Source organism: Ovis aries, chromosome 22 (genome assembly GCF_016772045.2).
Source record: "Ovis aries strain OAR_USU_Benz2616 breed Rambouillet chromosome 22, ARS-UI_Ramb_v3.0, whole genome shotgun sequence".
Taxonomy (NCBI): Eukaryota; Metazoa; Chordata; class Mammalia; order Artiodactyla; family Bovidae; genus Ovis; species Ovis aries.
The window spans coordinates 23,196,707-23,213,849 of NC_056075.1; the positions used below are offsets into that span (position 1 = coordinate 23,196,707).

General features: G+C 42.1%; 1 protein-coding gene across 1 annotated transcript; it reads left to right on the forward strand.

The window, feature by feature from the left end:
• Positions 1 to 6,989: 6,989 nt before the first annotated feature.
• Positions 6,990 to 17,143, forward strand: BORCS7 (BLOC-1 related complex subunit 7). The gene is made up of 6 exons (XM_042238476.2): positions 6,990 to 7,158; positions 14,097 to 14,159; positions 14,259 to 14,302; positions 15,434 to 15,454; positions 16,263 to 16,473; positions 16,811 to 17,143. Exons 1-5 carry the CDS (start codon positions 7,021 to 7,023, stop codon positions 16,312 to 16,314), a joined length of 318 nt encoding a protein of 105 aa, XP_042094410.1. The 5' UTR covers positions 6,990 to 7,020; the 3' UTR covers positions 16,315 to 16,473; positions 16,811 to 17,143.

The window sequence follows — 17,143 nt, forward strand, 5'->3', positions numbered from 1 at the left end:
TCTCATATCACCCTCTTTGAAAGGACTCTTTCACAGGTGGCTCCTGGAGCAACTGAGAAGTCAGTCATAAGTCATTAAAGCCTCCCTCCCTGGGGAACAATCTTATTGATCAAAGCACCATCATGGTTTCCATGCTGAGCTCAAGAATCTTGTCTCTAACTGTAGATGGAATGATTACTTTCTTTCATGTTGTTTTTGGGTTAAGCTTAAAACTGCCTGAAAAATGGAAAGAATTTTATGATGGAAGATAATTTCACTCTATTCAAGCAACCTTGGTGAAGTCAGCAAAGAATGAGCTGAATGCACTGTATGTTCTAAGTTGGTTGCAGAACCTAGATCCTCCCTACAATTGTTTATGTCACCTTGCCTGTGTGCATATGCACATTCTTCTGGGAAAAGCACACAATTTTGATAGAATTCTCAGAATATATAAACAAAACTTCTTAAAGAACTGTAGACCTAGAGGTGTCCTTTGTGAGTGAAGAAAAGCACTTTCATAGAATGTGTGTCATTAACTTTTGTTTGTGCTTTTGAACATCCACAGGTTTCCATCCAAAAGTATTAATACCACTGACCACAGTGAGAATTTGGGGGCCAATCTGTACAACCCTTTCCAATTTTCCAAATCAAGGAATCTAGAACGTACAGTGGGTTCCTAACAACGTGCCTCCAGAATGATCTATAGCCATAGTTCAGGCCTTCACACTGAGGCCTCACAGAGAAGCTCATGCACTGTCATCTCTCACTCCTCTGGTCTTAGTCCCTCTGGAGCCTCAGTTAGTCAGTCAGTCAGTTCAGTTGCTCAGTCGTGTCTGACTCTTTGTGACTCCATGTATTGCAGCATGCCAGGCCTCTCTGTCCATCACCAACTCCTGGAGTTCACTCAAACTCATGTCCATTGAGTCGGTGATACCATCCAGCCATCTCATCCTCTGTCGTCCCCTTCTTCTCCTGCCCTCAATCCCTCCCAGCATCAGAGTCTTTTCCAATGAGTCAACTCTTCGCATGAGGTGGCCAAAGTACTGGAGTTTCAGCTTTAGCATCATTCCTTTCAAAGAACACCCAGGGCTGATCTCCTTTAGAATGGACTGGTTGGATCTCCTTGCAGTCTGGAACCTCAGTGTCCTCTAATTTAGGGAAAATGATAATAATGGCACCAAACATTGCATATAATTCTTGGAAGTTAAACCAGTATTGAACCAAAGAAGCTAATATTCCTAACAGACTGGGCCATCTTGATGCCACTTTCAGCATAGCAGTTAATAACACTGTCAACACTTGTCCCTGCAAAACAAACAAAACTTCAATAACAAACCCACAAACAAACAACCCTAGCACTTTCTTCGAGGAGGATTCTTATAACAACTCAGGACACTAGTACCTAGAAATGCCCTTTCTCTATCACCACCCCATGAGGTCCTACCTCTCTGGGATAGAACCATGGATTTCTTCCCCCAGTTCTACCCCAACTAACCTGCCTTGTACTGTCTCTGTCAGCCTTTGTTCTAGAGGAAATCACTCATCTCCCTCCTTTATCCTCCTCCTCTCCTGGTTCACTCACCATGAACAAGAGTTGAGATCATTTCCCTGGGCAGAAGGAGGGAGAGAAGGAAGATACTACCAAATACCAGTAATCTTATATTTTTGTTTTTCACCAAGGCACAAGTATTTAGCAATGATCTTTGCAAACTTCTAAAGTGTTATAAAACTACATTAAGGTGAATAATCACCATCAATTAACTCACCAATCCTAAAATGAATGGGCTTCCTTGACACTCTTCTTGTCACTAATGCAAAAATTTTTGCACCAAATAATCATAACCTGTCTCAAATCTAATTTTCATCACATAACTTACATGTTTTAAGGACTTAGAGTTATCTAAGTTATCTATCTAGGTTGGTCATAACTTTCCTTCCAAGGAGTGTCTTTTAATTTCATGGCTGCAGCCACCATGTGCAGTGATTTTGGAGCCCCCAAAATTAAAGTTTGACACTCAGTTCAGTTCAGTAGCTCAGTCATGTCCGACTCTTTGTGACCCCATGAATCGCAGCATGCCAGGCCTCTCTGTCCATCACCAACTCCTGGAGTTCACTCAAACTCATGTCCATTGAGTCGGTGATACCATCCAGCCATCTCATCCTCTGTCGTCCCCTTCTTCTCCTGCCCTCAATCCCTCCCAGCATCAGAGTCTTTTCCAATGAGTCAACTCTTCGCATGAGGTGGCCAAAGTACTGGAGTTTCAGCTTTAGCATCATTCCTTCCAAAGAACACCCAGGGCTGATCTCCTTTAGAATGGACTGGTTGGATCTCCTTGCAGTCCAAGGGACTCTCAAGAGTCTTCACCAACACCACAGTTCAAAAGCATCAATTCTTCGGCGCCCAGCTTTATTCACAGTCCAACTCTCACATCCATACATGACCACAGGAAAAATCATAGCCTTGACTAGACGGACTTTTGTTGGCAAAGCCTCATACCCCATACCCATCATTTTTTAGTGTTGTCTTCAGCTCTGTTTCAGTCACACTGCTGCCATACTCGCCTTGCTCAGTCCCATCTAAGCATCCGTGCTGAAGCCTCCGTTATCCCAAGAGGACCCCGTTCTTGACTATGACTTAGCGCATGTCACGCACTGAGATATTGGGATCCCCTTTCTCAAGGGATGCCCCTGCCTTCCCCCTCACATCTGGCGTCGGCGGCCTCTATTCATGTTGTAGAATAGTGAATAAACGTTGTCTCCCCACCTCTGAGACACCAATTCACATCCATTACTCTTTCCCCAGACTCACTGCAGCTTCTCTATTGGAGTGGCTCCACACCAGTCCTTCTTCTGTTACCATCACACCAAGCCGTCCTTCCTAAGACAGATACTCACTGAGCCTCTATCAAAGCCAGGCACTGCTGTCCGCTGGGAATAAAATAATGAGCCAAACAGATAAAAATCCCTGCCCGCATGGAGTATGCATTCCAAAAGGGGAGAAGTGGATGCCCTAGACAGCTCACATTCATTTGAATTTCAGTATAATTCAGTTTTGATTTTACATTGAGTCAAGCGACTGCCCAGACTCCTGTGCTAGATATTCTGCAAAGACAGGTACCACCATCTCCTCCTAAACCTGCAGACACGGAACTACTCCTCCCATCTAGAGGGAGAGTCTGTTTCCTCTCTACCTGAACCTGAGCTGCCCTGTGATTCGATCAACAGTATCCTCAGAAGTTACCACTGTGCCAGTTCTGGACCTAAGAAGCCCAAAAGCTTCCTCCATCTGGGAAACCAGGTACCATGTAAAGAAGCTCAGCCTATCCTGCTAGAGAGAAGGCTATGCGGAGAGAAAGACCCCAAGGAGGAGAACCGTGGCACCCTGAGTGACAGCCAGGACAAAGGCCACAGACATGTGAGTGAGGCCACCTCCTACCTTTCAGCCACCAGGTGAATGCAGCCCCATGAGTGAGCCCAAATAACTTCACTGGAGCAGAGACCATTACCAATGATGAATTTCTGAACTATAGCATCACAATCAATATAGTGGTGGTGGTTTTAAGCCACTAAATTTGGGGGTGATTGTTAGGCAGCAATAGATAACGAAGATCCTGCCTTCATGAGACAGAGTTCTTAGCCAGAGTCAGGGGTGGTATCTTCTACATGTTTCTAGGCCTTCATTACATTCATTACAGTTAGGGATTCCCTTGTGGCTCAGGTGGCAAAGAATCCACCTGCAGTGCGGGAGACCTGGGTTCAATCCCTGGGTTGGGAAGATCCTCTGGAGAAGGGAAAGGCTGCCCACTCCAGTATTCTGGCCTGGAGAATTCCATGGACTATTCAGTCCATGGGGTCACAAAGAGTTGGACATGACTGAGCAACTTTCACTTTTCACTTTAGGCAAAATGGAAGTACCCAGTCAAGATCTGATGAGTGACTTTTTTTTGTTTGTTTTTTTTTAAACAGCTTTATTGAGTTAAAAATTACATACGTAAAGTTCATACACATGTACAGTTTAAGAGCTTCAAGTAACCATCACAGAATCCAATTTTATTTTAATTTTTTTTAGAATCCAATTTTAAAATCTTTTCATCACCCCCCCAAAAGAAACCCCACTCCCACTACAGTCAGTTCCTATTTTCCACCAACCCCCTGCCCAGCCCTAGGCAACCACTGATCGACATTCTTTCTGTCTCCATGGTTTCGCCTGTTCTAGACATTTTGTATAAATGGGATCATATACTGTCTGGTCTTTTATGACTGCCTTCTTTCACTTTGCACTCTGATTTCCAGAGTTATCACATTATTAAACTCAAAAGTCCAGTGTTCACTAAAAAAATCACAAGGCATACTAAGCAAAGTATGGTACACTCAAAGGGATAAAACAAATCAACAGAAACTATCCCTGAGAAAGACCTAATGTCTGATATAGTAGATAAAGACTTCACAGTAACTGCCGTAAGGATGCCCAAAGGACTAAAGGGAGATACGGAAAAAGTCAAGAAAACAATGTGTGAACAAAATGGAAATATCAAGAATGAGACAGAAAACTTAGAAAGAACCAAAAAGAAATCCTGGAGCTAAAAAATATAATTGAAATTAAAAATTCATTAGAGGGATTCAAAGGAGATTTAAGCAGACAAAAGACTCAGTGAACTTGAACATAGGACAATGGACAGATTCTGATATCCTGGTTTACAAAAAGGATCCACTGAGGTAAGCTGTCATTGAACATAGTTCAGGCAAGTTCTGATGATTTTCTATTAGTTTTCTATTGCTGCATAACAATATTACCACATACATAGTGGCTTAAAACAACACATGTTTATTACCTTATCATGTCTGTGGGTCAGGAATCCAAGGACAGCTTTTCTGGGCCATGCAGGGTCTTAGAATGCTGCAGTCAAGGTTGTGGCCAGGTTCTCATCTAGAGGCTTGACAGGGGAAGGATCTGCTTCTCTACCTGCCTTGTTGTTAGTACTATTCAGTTCCTTTCGGTTGTTTGACTGAGAGCCTCCTTTTTTTGCTGACTGTCAGCTGGAGCTCAGCCCTTAGGCACTAGATGATACAGTTCTTTGTTGCATGGAGTTCTCCAATGGCCGCTTGTTTCCTCACAGCTCGAGAGGGAGAGACTCCAGCAAGATGAGCCTTACAATCTTATGTAATGCAATCCCATAATCTCATACATGTAATCACATATCTCCCATCACCTACGCATATACGATTGTTTGGAGGTCACATGTCCTGCCCACAAGTAAGAGAGGAGGATTACGCAGGGCATGAACACTGGGAGAGAGAGATGATAGAAGCCAGCTGTCAGTGGCCACAGTTACACAAATTAATAAGGTGGCTACTTGTTACCATGGCTCTAGAACAACTGATCTTTTCCTAAGTTTATGGGTGTGAAGCAACTGGAGTCTCCTGCACTGCTGTTGGGAAGGCAGTGGTAAATAACTTTGGAAAATGGTTTGGCAGTTTTTTGAAAAGTTAAAGACTTACCATATGACCCAGCCATTTCATTCCCAGATATTACCCAAGATAAATGAAAATAAACTCACATAAAGACTTGTATGTGAATGTTTATAGCAACTGTATTCATCATAACCCCCAAAAGGAAACAGCCAAAATGTCCATCAGCAGGTGAGTGGATCAACAAAATAGATCTATCGATACTATATCTCAGCAGTAAAAAATGGAACAGACTAGTGATACACACAACTAAGTGAATAACTCTCAAAATTGTTATGCTGAGAGAAAGAAGCCAAAAAAAGTATTTCCTGTATGATTCTATTTATATAAAATTCTAGAAACCCAAACTAACCTATAGTACTAGAAAGCAGATTTGTTGTTGCCTAGAGTGAGGGATAGATGGACTACAAAGGGGCACTTGGATACTTGTGGGAGCGATGAAAATGTTCTATATCATAATAGTTGTAGTAATTCACAGGTGTACACATCCATCACACTCATCAAATTGTACATTAAAAAAAATTGGGAGGGAGCCATGCTGTGTGGCCTGTGGGACCTTTGTTCACTGACCAGGGATCAACCTGTACCACCTGCATTGGAAGTTCAGAGTCTTAACCACTGAATCACCAGAGAAATCCCCAAATTGTATACTTCAAAAGAATGTAGTTACTTGAACATAAATTATACCTTAATAATGTTAAGAACAAGAATTAAATGAAAGAATCAGAGACATTTGAATATAGACACTTGGAAGATAAAGTAATGTTGATATTTGGTATAGGTGATTTTAAACAAAATTTGCCAATGTACCATTACCTCTCTCTGGTGCACTGGCCTGAAAAGAAACAGCTACACAAAACACTTCAGATATTAATTCTTTTCAAGGTGATAATCAGTTTGCTTTAATAGAACAAAGGGGTCATTTATCACTGAAAATTACTAGAGAGGTTAAGCATTTTTCATACCTATTGGCTATCTTATTTACCTTTATAATTGTCTGTTTTGTGAACTTTGCCAGTTTTTTCTGTTGGCTTTTTCCTCCTGGATTTTCTGTTTGTTTACTTGTCTCCTCAGCCTGGGAGTTTACTGGAGACAAGGACTGCATTTCATTTTTCTATCCTCAGTCCAACAGTGTTTGGTGTTTCGTTCACGAAATGTTTGTTAAAATTGAATTGAATGATCTTAATTCTCAGAACGCTTGGGAGATTTAATTTTATTATTTCTATTTTACAGATGAGGAACACAAGATGCAAACGCTGAAGAATCTGCAGTCACACAACTAACCGGCAGAAGTAGAACTGTAATCCATCACACTTTGACTTTAAACCATAGGTTTACTGAAATTGTGCTCCATCCTGTTCGTTGATGTTTCCCTGAGCCGCGTCTTCTTCAGGATATCAACTGAGTATTTTAAATTAAAGTGGGCAAAGCGCAACCTCCCCTAGGCGCATGCGTCCTTTCCTTTTCCCACGGTAGGAAAAAAAGACACCGCCTTCTTTCCTTCCGCTTTGCACATCTTTTGGCCCGGGCGACTCGCCATTGCCTTTGGGGAGGTGTTCACTGGCCGAAGTGATGGCGACCGGGACTCCAGATTCGCAAGCGCGATTCGGTCAGTCCGTGAAGGGGCTTCTGACGGAAAAGGTGAACACCTGCGGTACTGACGTGATCGCTCTAACCAAGCAGGTTCTGAAGGGCTCCCGGAGCTCCGAGGTAAGGTAGGAGTGACCTCTCCGGGCCTAGCACCCTGGGAATCTCTTTTCTTCCTTGTCTGTGTGGAAGGAGGTGGGGTGGCCGCATTGCATCATGGGAATTGTAGTCCGTGAACTAGCGGAGACGGGAGGAGAGCTCGTTCGCGGAGAGCGTGCTTTGAACTCTGGGGTGTTGTCTCTGGACAGGACTACTGGTTCTACGAGCCGAGGAGGGAGCAGAGGGGAATGGGGTGGGGAAGAAACCAAAAGATAAGAATTGGTGCTTTAAAGCATACATTGCGCTCGGAGACGGATGAGATAGTGATCCTATCGAGTTCCTCATTTGTTTCTCAGAGTTGTCTTTAGTGAAGATCTGTCCCTTTTGGCCCCAAAATTTAGTGTGGTTTTGCCCTCAAGATCCCAGATTCCTTTCAGACTTTATTTCTGCGCTGTCTTCCTTGCTGCACTGGGGGCTTTCTCTAGTTGGGACGAGTGAGGGGGCCTCTCTCCTTTTGTTGTTTGCGGGCTTCTCATTACGGTGGCCTCTCCTGTTGTGGAGCACAGGCTCTAGGGCGCGTGGGCTCAGTAGTTGAGGCGTAGGGGCCTAGTTTCCCTGCAGCATGTGGGATCCTCCCCCACCAGGGATCCAACTGGCCTCCCCTGCATTGCAAGGCGGATTCTTAACCACTGGACCACCAGGGAAGCCCCCTTCAAGACTCTTCTATATCGTGTGTCCACAGATTCATTCTTTTCTGACTTGTCTTTCTGGTCAAGTTTTTTGTTTTCTGTTAGCTTTCTCCTTTGCCGTGATTTTCCTCTCATCATCCTCTGGCTAGTTCCATGAATGGGATTGTTTGATGGCTTTTCACACCAGCAAGCTTTATATGTGTACACTTTCTCCTAAAAGAGACTTATCCATTGTACCCTGAGAATTCAACCAAGTGAAATGAAACTATATGTCCACACAAAGACTTGTATGTGCTCATAGACATTTATCCAAAATAGCACCGTATTGGAAGCAATCCAAATGCCCATATGGCAGGTGACTGGACAAACAAAATAGGTCTAATGACCCAGCTTTTCGACTTCTAGGTTTTTACCCAGGAGAAAGGAAAACATGTCCATCGTTTTGTTACAGAGACCAACCATGCACATGGTGTATCATGTAAGATGTCCAGGTTTGGATTTTTTAAAATGGAAGATATCTTAAATATGCATGCAGAATAATCTGGGGACAGAGTCTTTCAGTTCAGTTCAGTCGCTCAGTTGTGTCCGACTCTTTGCGACCCCATGAGTTGCAGCACACCAGGCATCCCTGTCCATCACCAACTCCCAGAGTTCACTCAAACTCATGTCCATCGAGTCAGTGATGCCATCCAGCCATCTCATCCTCTGTCGTCCCCTTCTCCTCCTGCCCCCAATCCCTCCCAGCATCAGAGTCTTTTCCAATGAGTCAACTCTTCACATAAGGTGGCCAAAGTACCGGAGTTTCAGCTTTAGCATCATTCCTTCCAAAGAAATCCCAGGGCTGATCTCCTTCAGAATGGACTTGTTGGATCTCCTTGCAGTCCAAGGGACTCTCAAGAGTCTTCTCCAACACCACGGTTCAAAAGCATCAATTCTTCAGCGCTCAGCCTTCTTCACAGTCCAACTCTCACATCCATACATGACCACAGGAAAAACCATAACCTTGACTAGACAGACCTTAGTCGGCAAAGTAATGTCTCTGCTTTTGAATATGCTGTCTAGGTTGGTCATAACTTTTCTTCCAAGGAGTAAGCGTCTTTTAATTTCATGGCTGCAATCACAATCTGCAGTGATTTTGGAGCCCAAAAAAATAAAGTCTGATACTGTTTCCACTCTTTCCCCATCTATTTCCCATGAAGTGATGGGACCGGATGCCATGATCTTTGTTTTCTGAATGTTGAGCTTTAAGCCAACTTTTTCACTCTCCACTTTCACTTTCATCAAGAGGCTTTTTACAGAGTCTTTAGGTTTCTATAATTTCTCCTGTAGACCATTGTCTGGCTCATAATTAATCCAATAGCAGTGTATCTTAGCTACTCATTTTCAACAAGTATATTTGATTTTTGACTTAGTTTTATAGTAATAACAACTCTCTCTCCCCCACTCTTCTTTTCCTCATATTTCATCATTATTCCATTAAGTTATGTAGTTCCTTTAGCAAGCATGATATGTCTGCAAGTCTTCACCTTCATATATGAGTATTCAAAGTATTAGTTTAGGGTCTGGTAGAATTATCTTTACAAAATTAGCTTTTACCTTATGTCCTTAGTTTCTATTGATAGTGGCTATAAGAAACAACTGTATAAAAATGTGTTTACCATAACACTATTGTTGAAGTAATTGATCTGGTGCTCCCAGATATGCTTTGTATGAAGTTCCACGTGGTACATTCATTTTAGGATCCAGAGGGCTTCCCAAGTGATTCAGTGGTGAAGAATCTGCCTGTTAGTGCAGGAGCTATGAGTTCAATCCTTTGGGTTAGGAAGATCCCCTGGAGAAGAATATGGCAGCCCACTCCAATATTCTTACCTGGAAGAGCCCATGGACCAAGGATCCTGACAGGCTACAGTCCACAGGATTGCAAAGAGCCAGACACTACTGAGCACTCCCTCAGGCATCAGAGGAAAATTTACCTGTTTTAAAGAATTGCTATGTCGCCTTTTACCAAATAAGAATTATGAAACTTACTGTGCTTCATCTTTTACCTTGGCTGCACAGTTGGTTTTAGTGGTAGACATATCTATTTCTCCTTTTCATGATTTTTTAGGTTCTTTTTCTGTTATTTGTTTTTTTTCCTATGTGTGTGTTTTATGTAGCTTAATTCATACATCTTCATAATCATTGATAAAGGAAGTGCTTTTCTTACAGAGAGGAGTTTCACTTGTCCAAGTTCATGCAGTAGCTGGGAAGGGGTAGTACTAAGGTTCAAACCTAGGCAGACTGGTTCTAAACCCACACTCTTGGATGCCACTTCTTGTGGCCCCTAGCTGGATTAAGTGGTCAAAAAACCACGGTACCACTGTTGACTGCCCTGACATGGCTTGCTGCTTCCCGTTGCAGCTCCTCGTGTATTTTTCACAAGAGTTTCTTCTGTAGTAGATTTAGACAGGGTGCTTAGTAAGTGGTATGAATTGAGTTAAGCTGAAATCAGCCCAGTTTTCTGGGACAGAGTTGATACACTTCTCAAGTGGAACTTTGTCTTTATTTTAAAAATTGGTTAATATTTTATTTATTTAGTTTTAAATTGGAATATAGTTGCTTTATGGTGGTGTATTAGTTTCTACTGTACAGCAAAAATGAATCAGCCGTATGTATACATATATCCCCTCTTCCTTGGATTTCCTTCCATTTAAGTCACCACTGATCACTGAGTAAATGTTTCTGTTCTATACAGTCAGTTCTCGTTTGTTATCTATTTTATACATAGTGGTGTATATATGCCAATCCCAGTCTCCCAATTCATCCCATCTCCACCTTCCTCCCTTGGTATCTTCGTCTGTGTCTCTATTTGCTTTGCAAATAAGTTCATCTATGCTGACTTTGGGCTTCCCAGGTGCTGCTAGTTGTAAAGAACCTGCCTGCCAATGCAGGTGACATAATGAGAGACATAAGGAGGGTTCGATCCCTGGGTTGAGAAGATTCCCTGGAGGAGGGCATGGCACCCCACTCCAGGATTCTTGCCTGGAGAATCCCACGGACAGAGGAGCCTGGCAGGCTATAGTCCACAGGGTCTCAAAGAGTTGGACATGACTGAAGCGACTTCGCACACACACATGCATGCACACATACCAACCTTGGCTTTTTACTAGATCTCGTACATGACACTTATCATGTACCATGTTGCATTTTTCTATAGTTACTTAGGACTTCCCTCATAGCACAGTTGGTCAAGAATCTGCCTGCAATAAAGGAGACCCGTGTTTGATTTCTGGGTTGGGAATATCCTCTGGAGAAAGAAATGGCAACCCACTCCAGCATTCTTGCCTGGGAAATCCCATGGACAGAGGAGCCTGGCAGGCTACCGTGCATGGACTTGCAAGAGTCAGATACAACTTAGTGACTAAACCACCAACATAGTTACTTATGCATATTTTTGCCATTTTCTTTACTAGGCCCTGAGGTTATGGGAGTATTACTGATTTTCAGTCCTTCTTAGCCCACAGAGCATTGCTTCCCTCTTCATCAGTCTCAACAAAGCTGTTTTGTGTGAATATAAGACAAACTGGTGTTACAATAAGTATGAGCAAGCCTGGGGAAAAGTTCATAGACATGTACAAAGATTCTATACTCAGATTGTTTTACAGGTGAGTTTCAGATGTTGTTCCACTTTAAAGAAACCGAAACTGGAGATCTTAGGTAATATGTTATGTGCGTGGCTGGTTTATGTAAGCAAATAAATACATCAATGTCAATGATTATGTCTGCCATCATAGAAAAGGCCCTGGTCCTGCATGCCAACAGCCCCGGCATTCCAGGCCATCACAAGTCCCATCAGGTCTATCTTCTGAATAACTCTCAAGCCCCTCACCCTGCCTTTTTAAACTGTCAGTTCTGTGGTTCAGGTCACTCTCATTACTTTCCTAGAATACTGCTATATTCTCCTAACCAATCTCTGCCTTCAGGCCTGCTCCCTCCATCCCCCGCACTGCCCCATCTAATCCATCTTGCTCACCACATGCTAAAACAGTCAATCTAATCATGCCACTTTTTTGTAGCATTATACTTCTGAATTCCAAGCACCAGCCTTTAGGTCTCAGCTTAGAAGTCACTTCTTTGGGCTTCCCTGGTGGCTCAGTAGTAAAGAATCCACCTGCCAAGGCAGGAGACATGGGTTCGATCTCTCATCCAGGAAGATCCCACATGCCATGGAGCAACTAAGCCTGTGGCTACAACTATTGAGCCTGAGCTAGAGCCTGGGAGATGCAGCTACTGAAGACTGCACGCCTAGAGCCTGTGCTCTGCGACAGGAGAAGCCACCACAGTGAGAAGCCCACACACCGCAACTAGAGAGTAGCCCTCGCTCGCTGCAACTAGAGAAAGTCACGTGTAGCAACGAAGATCCAGCACAGCCAAGAACCATACGTAAATAATGAAATCAGGAATTTTAAAAAAAAGTCACTTTGTTTAGGAAGCCTTCCCTGAGTGCCTGCCCTGTAGTGGGTTAGTCACCACTGCCCCCAAGCTCCCCTGGTATCTAATGCATCCCCTCAGCACCTACCACAAGGTATCATAGGACCTTTGTCTTCTCTAATCCCAGTTTGTGAGCCCTGAAAGCACGGGGGCTATGTCTCTTACTGGCTTATAAGTGCTTAATAAATATTTGTTGAATGAATGAGGAAGATACTATTAGAATCTTCAATTTGTTGGTCACCATCCCTCGTCTGTAGGAGTTTGGAGTTTGCCATTTAAAAGTGGCCACAGGGAGGAAATAGGAACTCTCCTACTTGGTGGGAATGCAAAATGGTATAATCTTAACAGGGAGGGTGATTTGAGAATATGTAGCAAAATTAAAACCCTCTGATCCAGCAATCACAATCAAGATTCTGAGTCTATCCAGAGATGCCGGCAAAAAGATACAAAAAGATATGTAAGGTATTTTTTTTAGCACTACTTATAATAGCAAAAGACTGGAAACAGCCCCAAAGTCTTTAGTAGAAGACTGGTTAAATAATCTTATGAGACATCTGTACAGTGGAGTGCTCGGCAGCCCAAAAAGAACAGGTGGAGATTCAATATTTATTGCTGTAGGTCTATCTCAGTATATATTATCTAGGGAACATGGCATGATGTGGAAGAGTGCATATGGTAGGGTGCATTTTATGTAAGATGGGCAAAATATACACACATGTCCATTGTTTTATAAAGGAACAATGGAAAGATAAACCAAAAACTAACTTAAAAATATGTATGCATAGAGGAGAGATACCAGGAGAGGAAGAGGCTGGATAGAAGGTCTTATTTTATTGTTTTGCCTTTAGAAGCAAGTAAAATGTTACTAACTTTTGAAGTTAAAAAGAGAAAGTTGCAATAGGGAAAGAAGTCCGGAGGCTGGATCAGTGCTGGTTTCTTGTTAATTTGAAGTCATCTGACCCAGGGGAACAGGGAAGATTGGTAGACACACGTAACAGGAGCTCCCTTTCATGGCTGGTCTTCATGTCTGCCAGTAACAGGGTGCCTCAGGAAGTGGAACACCTCTGTTCCTCTCTTCTTGCTATTCAGCGCAGAGTCAGATCTGCTGACCACAGGCCACCCAGCTGAAACAGAGCTCACTCAGCCTCTCTCTCTTTCTGTTTCTCCGCCGCAGGGCGCAGCTATCAGTGAATTCATCAAAATCCCCTGCCCTCTTCCTCCTTTCTTTTCTCTTCCCTAGCTCCATCTGACCACTCTTCACATGGTGCTTTCCAAGTTTGAATCCCAAACTTCTTTCCAGGTCTTTCGTGAGCACCCTCCTCCCCTCCCCACCCTCTATATCTATGTTTCTCATTCCATTTCTAAACAGCTACATCCCTTTGTCCTTTAAAACCCTATCCTAACTCTTGCCCTCTCCCTCCCTACAAACAACTCCAAATCTCAAATTTGCCTCAGAGAATCAGAAGTTAGGTTCTCACTGGGCTTGTGGAGCCAAAGTTTGTTTTCGCAGACTTTTCCTCTCCTCACTTGATGAATAAGCTCAGCATTCTGGGGGACTTGATTTCTCAGGCAATGGCCTTTGGAACAGATGTCGAGCCCATGCAAGCACTGCCATAGTGACAATGAAACGGATTTTCAACATGAACAAATGGGAAATTTTCCTCCTTTACATTCGGAGGGTTTGTATTTGTATGCGGTGGCAGAGTAGGGGGAGGAGAGAGGGCCCTGGGAGAACAGCTGCAGAGAGAAGATTATAGGAAGTTTGGAAATTTTGATTTTTACCATTTTATTTTTGTCTTCCAGCTGCTAGGTCAGGCAGCTCGAAACATGGTACTCCAGGAAGATGCCATTTTACACTCAGAAGATGTAAGAAACAATTTCTGTTATGATTTGAGTTTTATGTGCAGTTTGTGTGGCTTCAGGGAAGTGGAATGCTCTATTTCTCTCTCTCTTTTTTTAATGCAGAGTTTAAGAAAAATGGCAATAATAACAACTCATCTTCAGTACCAGTGAGTATACACTCTCCAGTGCCTGCTGTACTTGCTACACAGTCACTCTCTGCAGGCTTACTCTTGTGACCTTTGTGCTTTTGCTTGTTTTCCCTAAGGCGGGAACCAGGAGTAAAGTGTCAGGAGGGTGGTGGGCGTGGGGTCGGGAGGGGGTTAGTCAAGGATATGTTCCCTCTGGAATAGATGCCTGACACTGCAGAAGAAGTTGGTGTACAGGGTGCGATCAGAGTGGGAATCACCTTTGTGAACCTCGCTTATATTTTGAGGGCTTCTTAGAAGGAGAGACTGCAAACCACATAAGGCCAGGACCCATCCAGGACCACACACATGCATAGCCCTTGCCACTTGGTGGACACTTAAGTGGTATTTGTCAACTGTCTGTGCCTGAGGGCTTTCCCAGAGTGGCTGTACCTTCCCTGGGGAATGGAGTGCATCATTGACCTTTATCTTACATTCCCATGTGCGTGCTAAGTCACTTCAATTGTGTCACCTCAGTCGTGTCTGACTCTTTGCAATGCTATGGACTGTAGCCCTCCAGGCTCCTCTGTCCATGGGATTCTCCAGGCAAGAATGCTGGAGTGGATTGGCATGAGCCCTAACTACCTATAAATCATCCAGCAGATTCTGAAATATAGAGACTCCCTTCTCCATTATAGTTTTGGACAAAATTACAATTTAATTAACTTTTCATCTTACTTCATTTTGCTTTTTATTTTATGCAGTTGATATTACACTTATGTACCTATTGGAAATATCTGACTGGGAATTTAACTCTTGATATTTAAATAGCTAAAACATTCATTTTGGGGGTATGTACCTATCAGGTATGTGACCCTTCAGCTCCACGTACCCAAACTGAAGTTGAGTCATCCTTATAGTCGGTTGGACCACATCCCTCAATCTGATAGAGTATTATTACATCTTTAGGTATAAAATCCATCTTTTCAGCAACTCTGCGCTCAGATAGTAAAGAGGGATTCAATAGCACAATCTTAGGATAGGATGGACAGAAATAGAAAATGTGACAAGCTGGAAATATGTCCTTCCTATGTATATATCTGATCATAGATAACTTCTTCTAGGTTGCTACATTTTCTTATGTTTATTTTCCTCTTTCCTTTTCTGATTTAGGCAAGAAGCTATTCAGAAGAAGTAAGTAACCCCAAAGGTAGAGGAGTAGGGGGCCAACTAACTGTAGCAAGCTGGGGGGAATTACACTGCTGGGCCTAGGATGAGTATAAAACTCTGGTTGACATAGACCCTTAAATTGATTTAGGTTCTAGGATAGCTCACTGAAAATATAAAGAATATTTCAAAGGCATGCAGTAAGTCAATTCACTTCTAGCACAGGCTTTCTAAAAGTTATAGGGTGTAGAGAACCAACCTTAAGGAGTAGACAACTTTTTACACTGGTAATATTTGTTAAGTAGAGTAAATGTGCTGCAGTCATTGAACAGACTTGTATGTTTGTGTGTGTGTACTTTTTTTAAGTGGAATAAATCAGTCCCTTGCAATATTTTTATATAATAATTGGCTTTACAGATCTTCTCTTCATATTTTGAACATGTCTGGTCCCCCCACCAGTGGACCAATATAAATTTTTGATTTAGCTTCAACAGAACTATGCATATATGTTTTGTGCAAATACTCTGTGCAAATCATTTGCCCAATGAAATGTCTTGTTTTTTTTTTTCACATCGGTTGATTTTTTTTTTTTTTTCAGTATCTAGTTCTCCATTTTTCTAGGGAGAACATATGATATTGTACCTTCAGGGATAGTAAACCATTACAAACAAAGAATGTAGAGAAATATACCCCTGTCTCTGTACCCAGTCACGAATCTGACCCCATTAATAGCCCCCATATTTAAAGCCAAAAGAAAATATTATTGCATAGAGGGGTTGCTATGATGACAAGATGCCTATTGTAGATAAACTTTTTTCTCTATCCTAATTTATAGTGTTGAGCAGTCTTCAAATCTACAGGACCAGTTGAATCATCTATTGAAATAGAACGAGTTAGAAGAGGGCAAAAGCACTTCTTTGCCTGATCCTGAGGAGGAAGTATCTTACATAACCATGTGCTATGGGTTTGATTTTCCATTTTCTTCTCCAAAAGTTAAATTAGAAAAGATCTGTGATGATGAACAGTTTCTCCTGAAAGGAAATTAGGTGAATAAATTTTAGAAGCACTTCTTAAATCAAACCAACCCAGGCTTTCAGTGAATTTTTAAGTTGTTCTGTTAGTTTGATATTAAAGCAAAATTAAAGGATGTCTTAGTTTTTCCCACAGAATTTTAATATGTCAAAAGCCATATTGTCTAAATGTGTTTCTTAAGTAAATACTGAGTAGTGTTTTAAATTCAGACTTAGAGATTCTACTGTGAATTTATAAGGATGATTAATATTTTTTAAAGACTTTTTTTCTTTTAATCATACTTTCAGGAAATATTTTAATTTCATGGTCACAGAATGATGATTAGGTAATACCGGTTGTTTTCTTTTCTAGTAACTAAGAAGAGATACTTATTTGTTGGAGCAAATTCCTTCATGAAAATTAGGCAAATGGTATCATATCTGGCCAGCTGCAACCTCCTGCCTTGACCTTCATTCCTAGGGTTTCTTTGTTGTTGTGACTCTTGATTAAGTGGCCTTGGGTTCATTTTGTAATTTTGCTAGTCGTCAGCAAATTCACTTGTATGACATTGTTGCCAAGTAAGGACTCAGCTAAATTACCAGGATTGCAGTATAAGGTTGTGCCATGTAGAAAACCTTATGTTTGTAGATGTATACCCATGTTCACTGAATTTATCTTATTAAATGTCATTGACTTTGTTCTCAA

What these genes read in the sequence shown, in the direction of transcription:
- BORCS7 (XM_042238476.2), top strand. Translation starts at nt 7,021, where the DNA reads ATGGCGACCGGGACTCCAGATTCGCAAGCGCGATTCGGTCAGTCCGTG. An exon ending in ACAACTCATCTTCAGTACCA is followed by an intron (nt 14,303 to 15,433) that starts GTGAGTATACAC and finishes TTTCTGATTTAG; the next exon opens with GCAAGAAGCTATTCAGAAGA. An exon ending in CAAGAAGCTATTCAGAAGAA is followed by an intron (nt 15,455 to 16,262) that starts GTAAGTAACCCC and finishes CCTAATTTATAG; the next exon opens with TGTTGAGCAGTCTTCAAATC.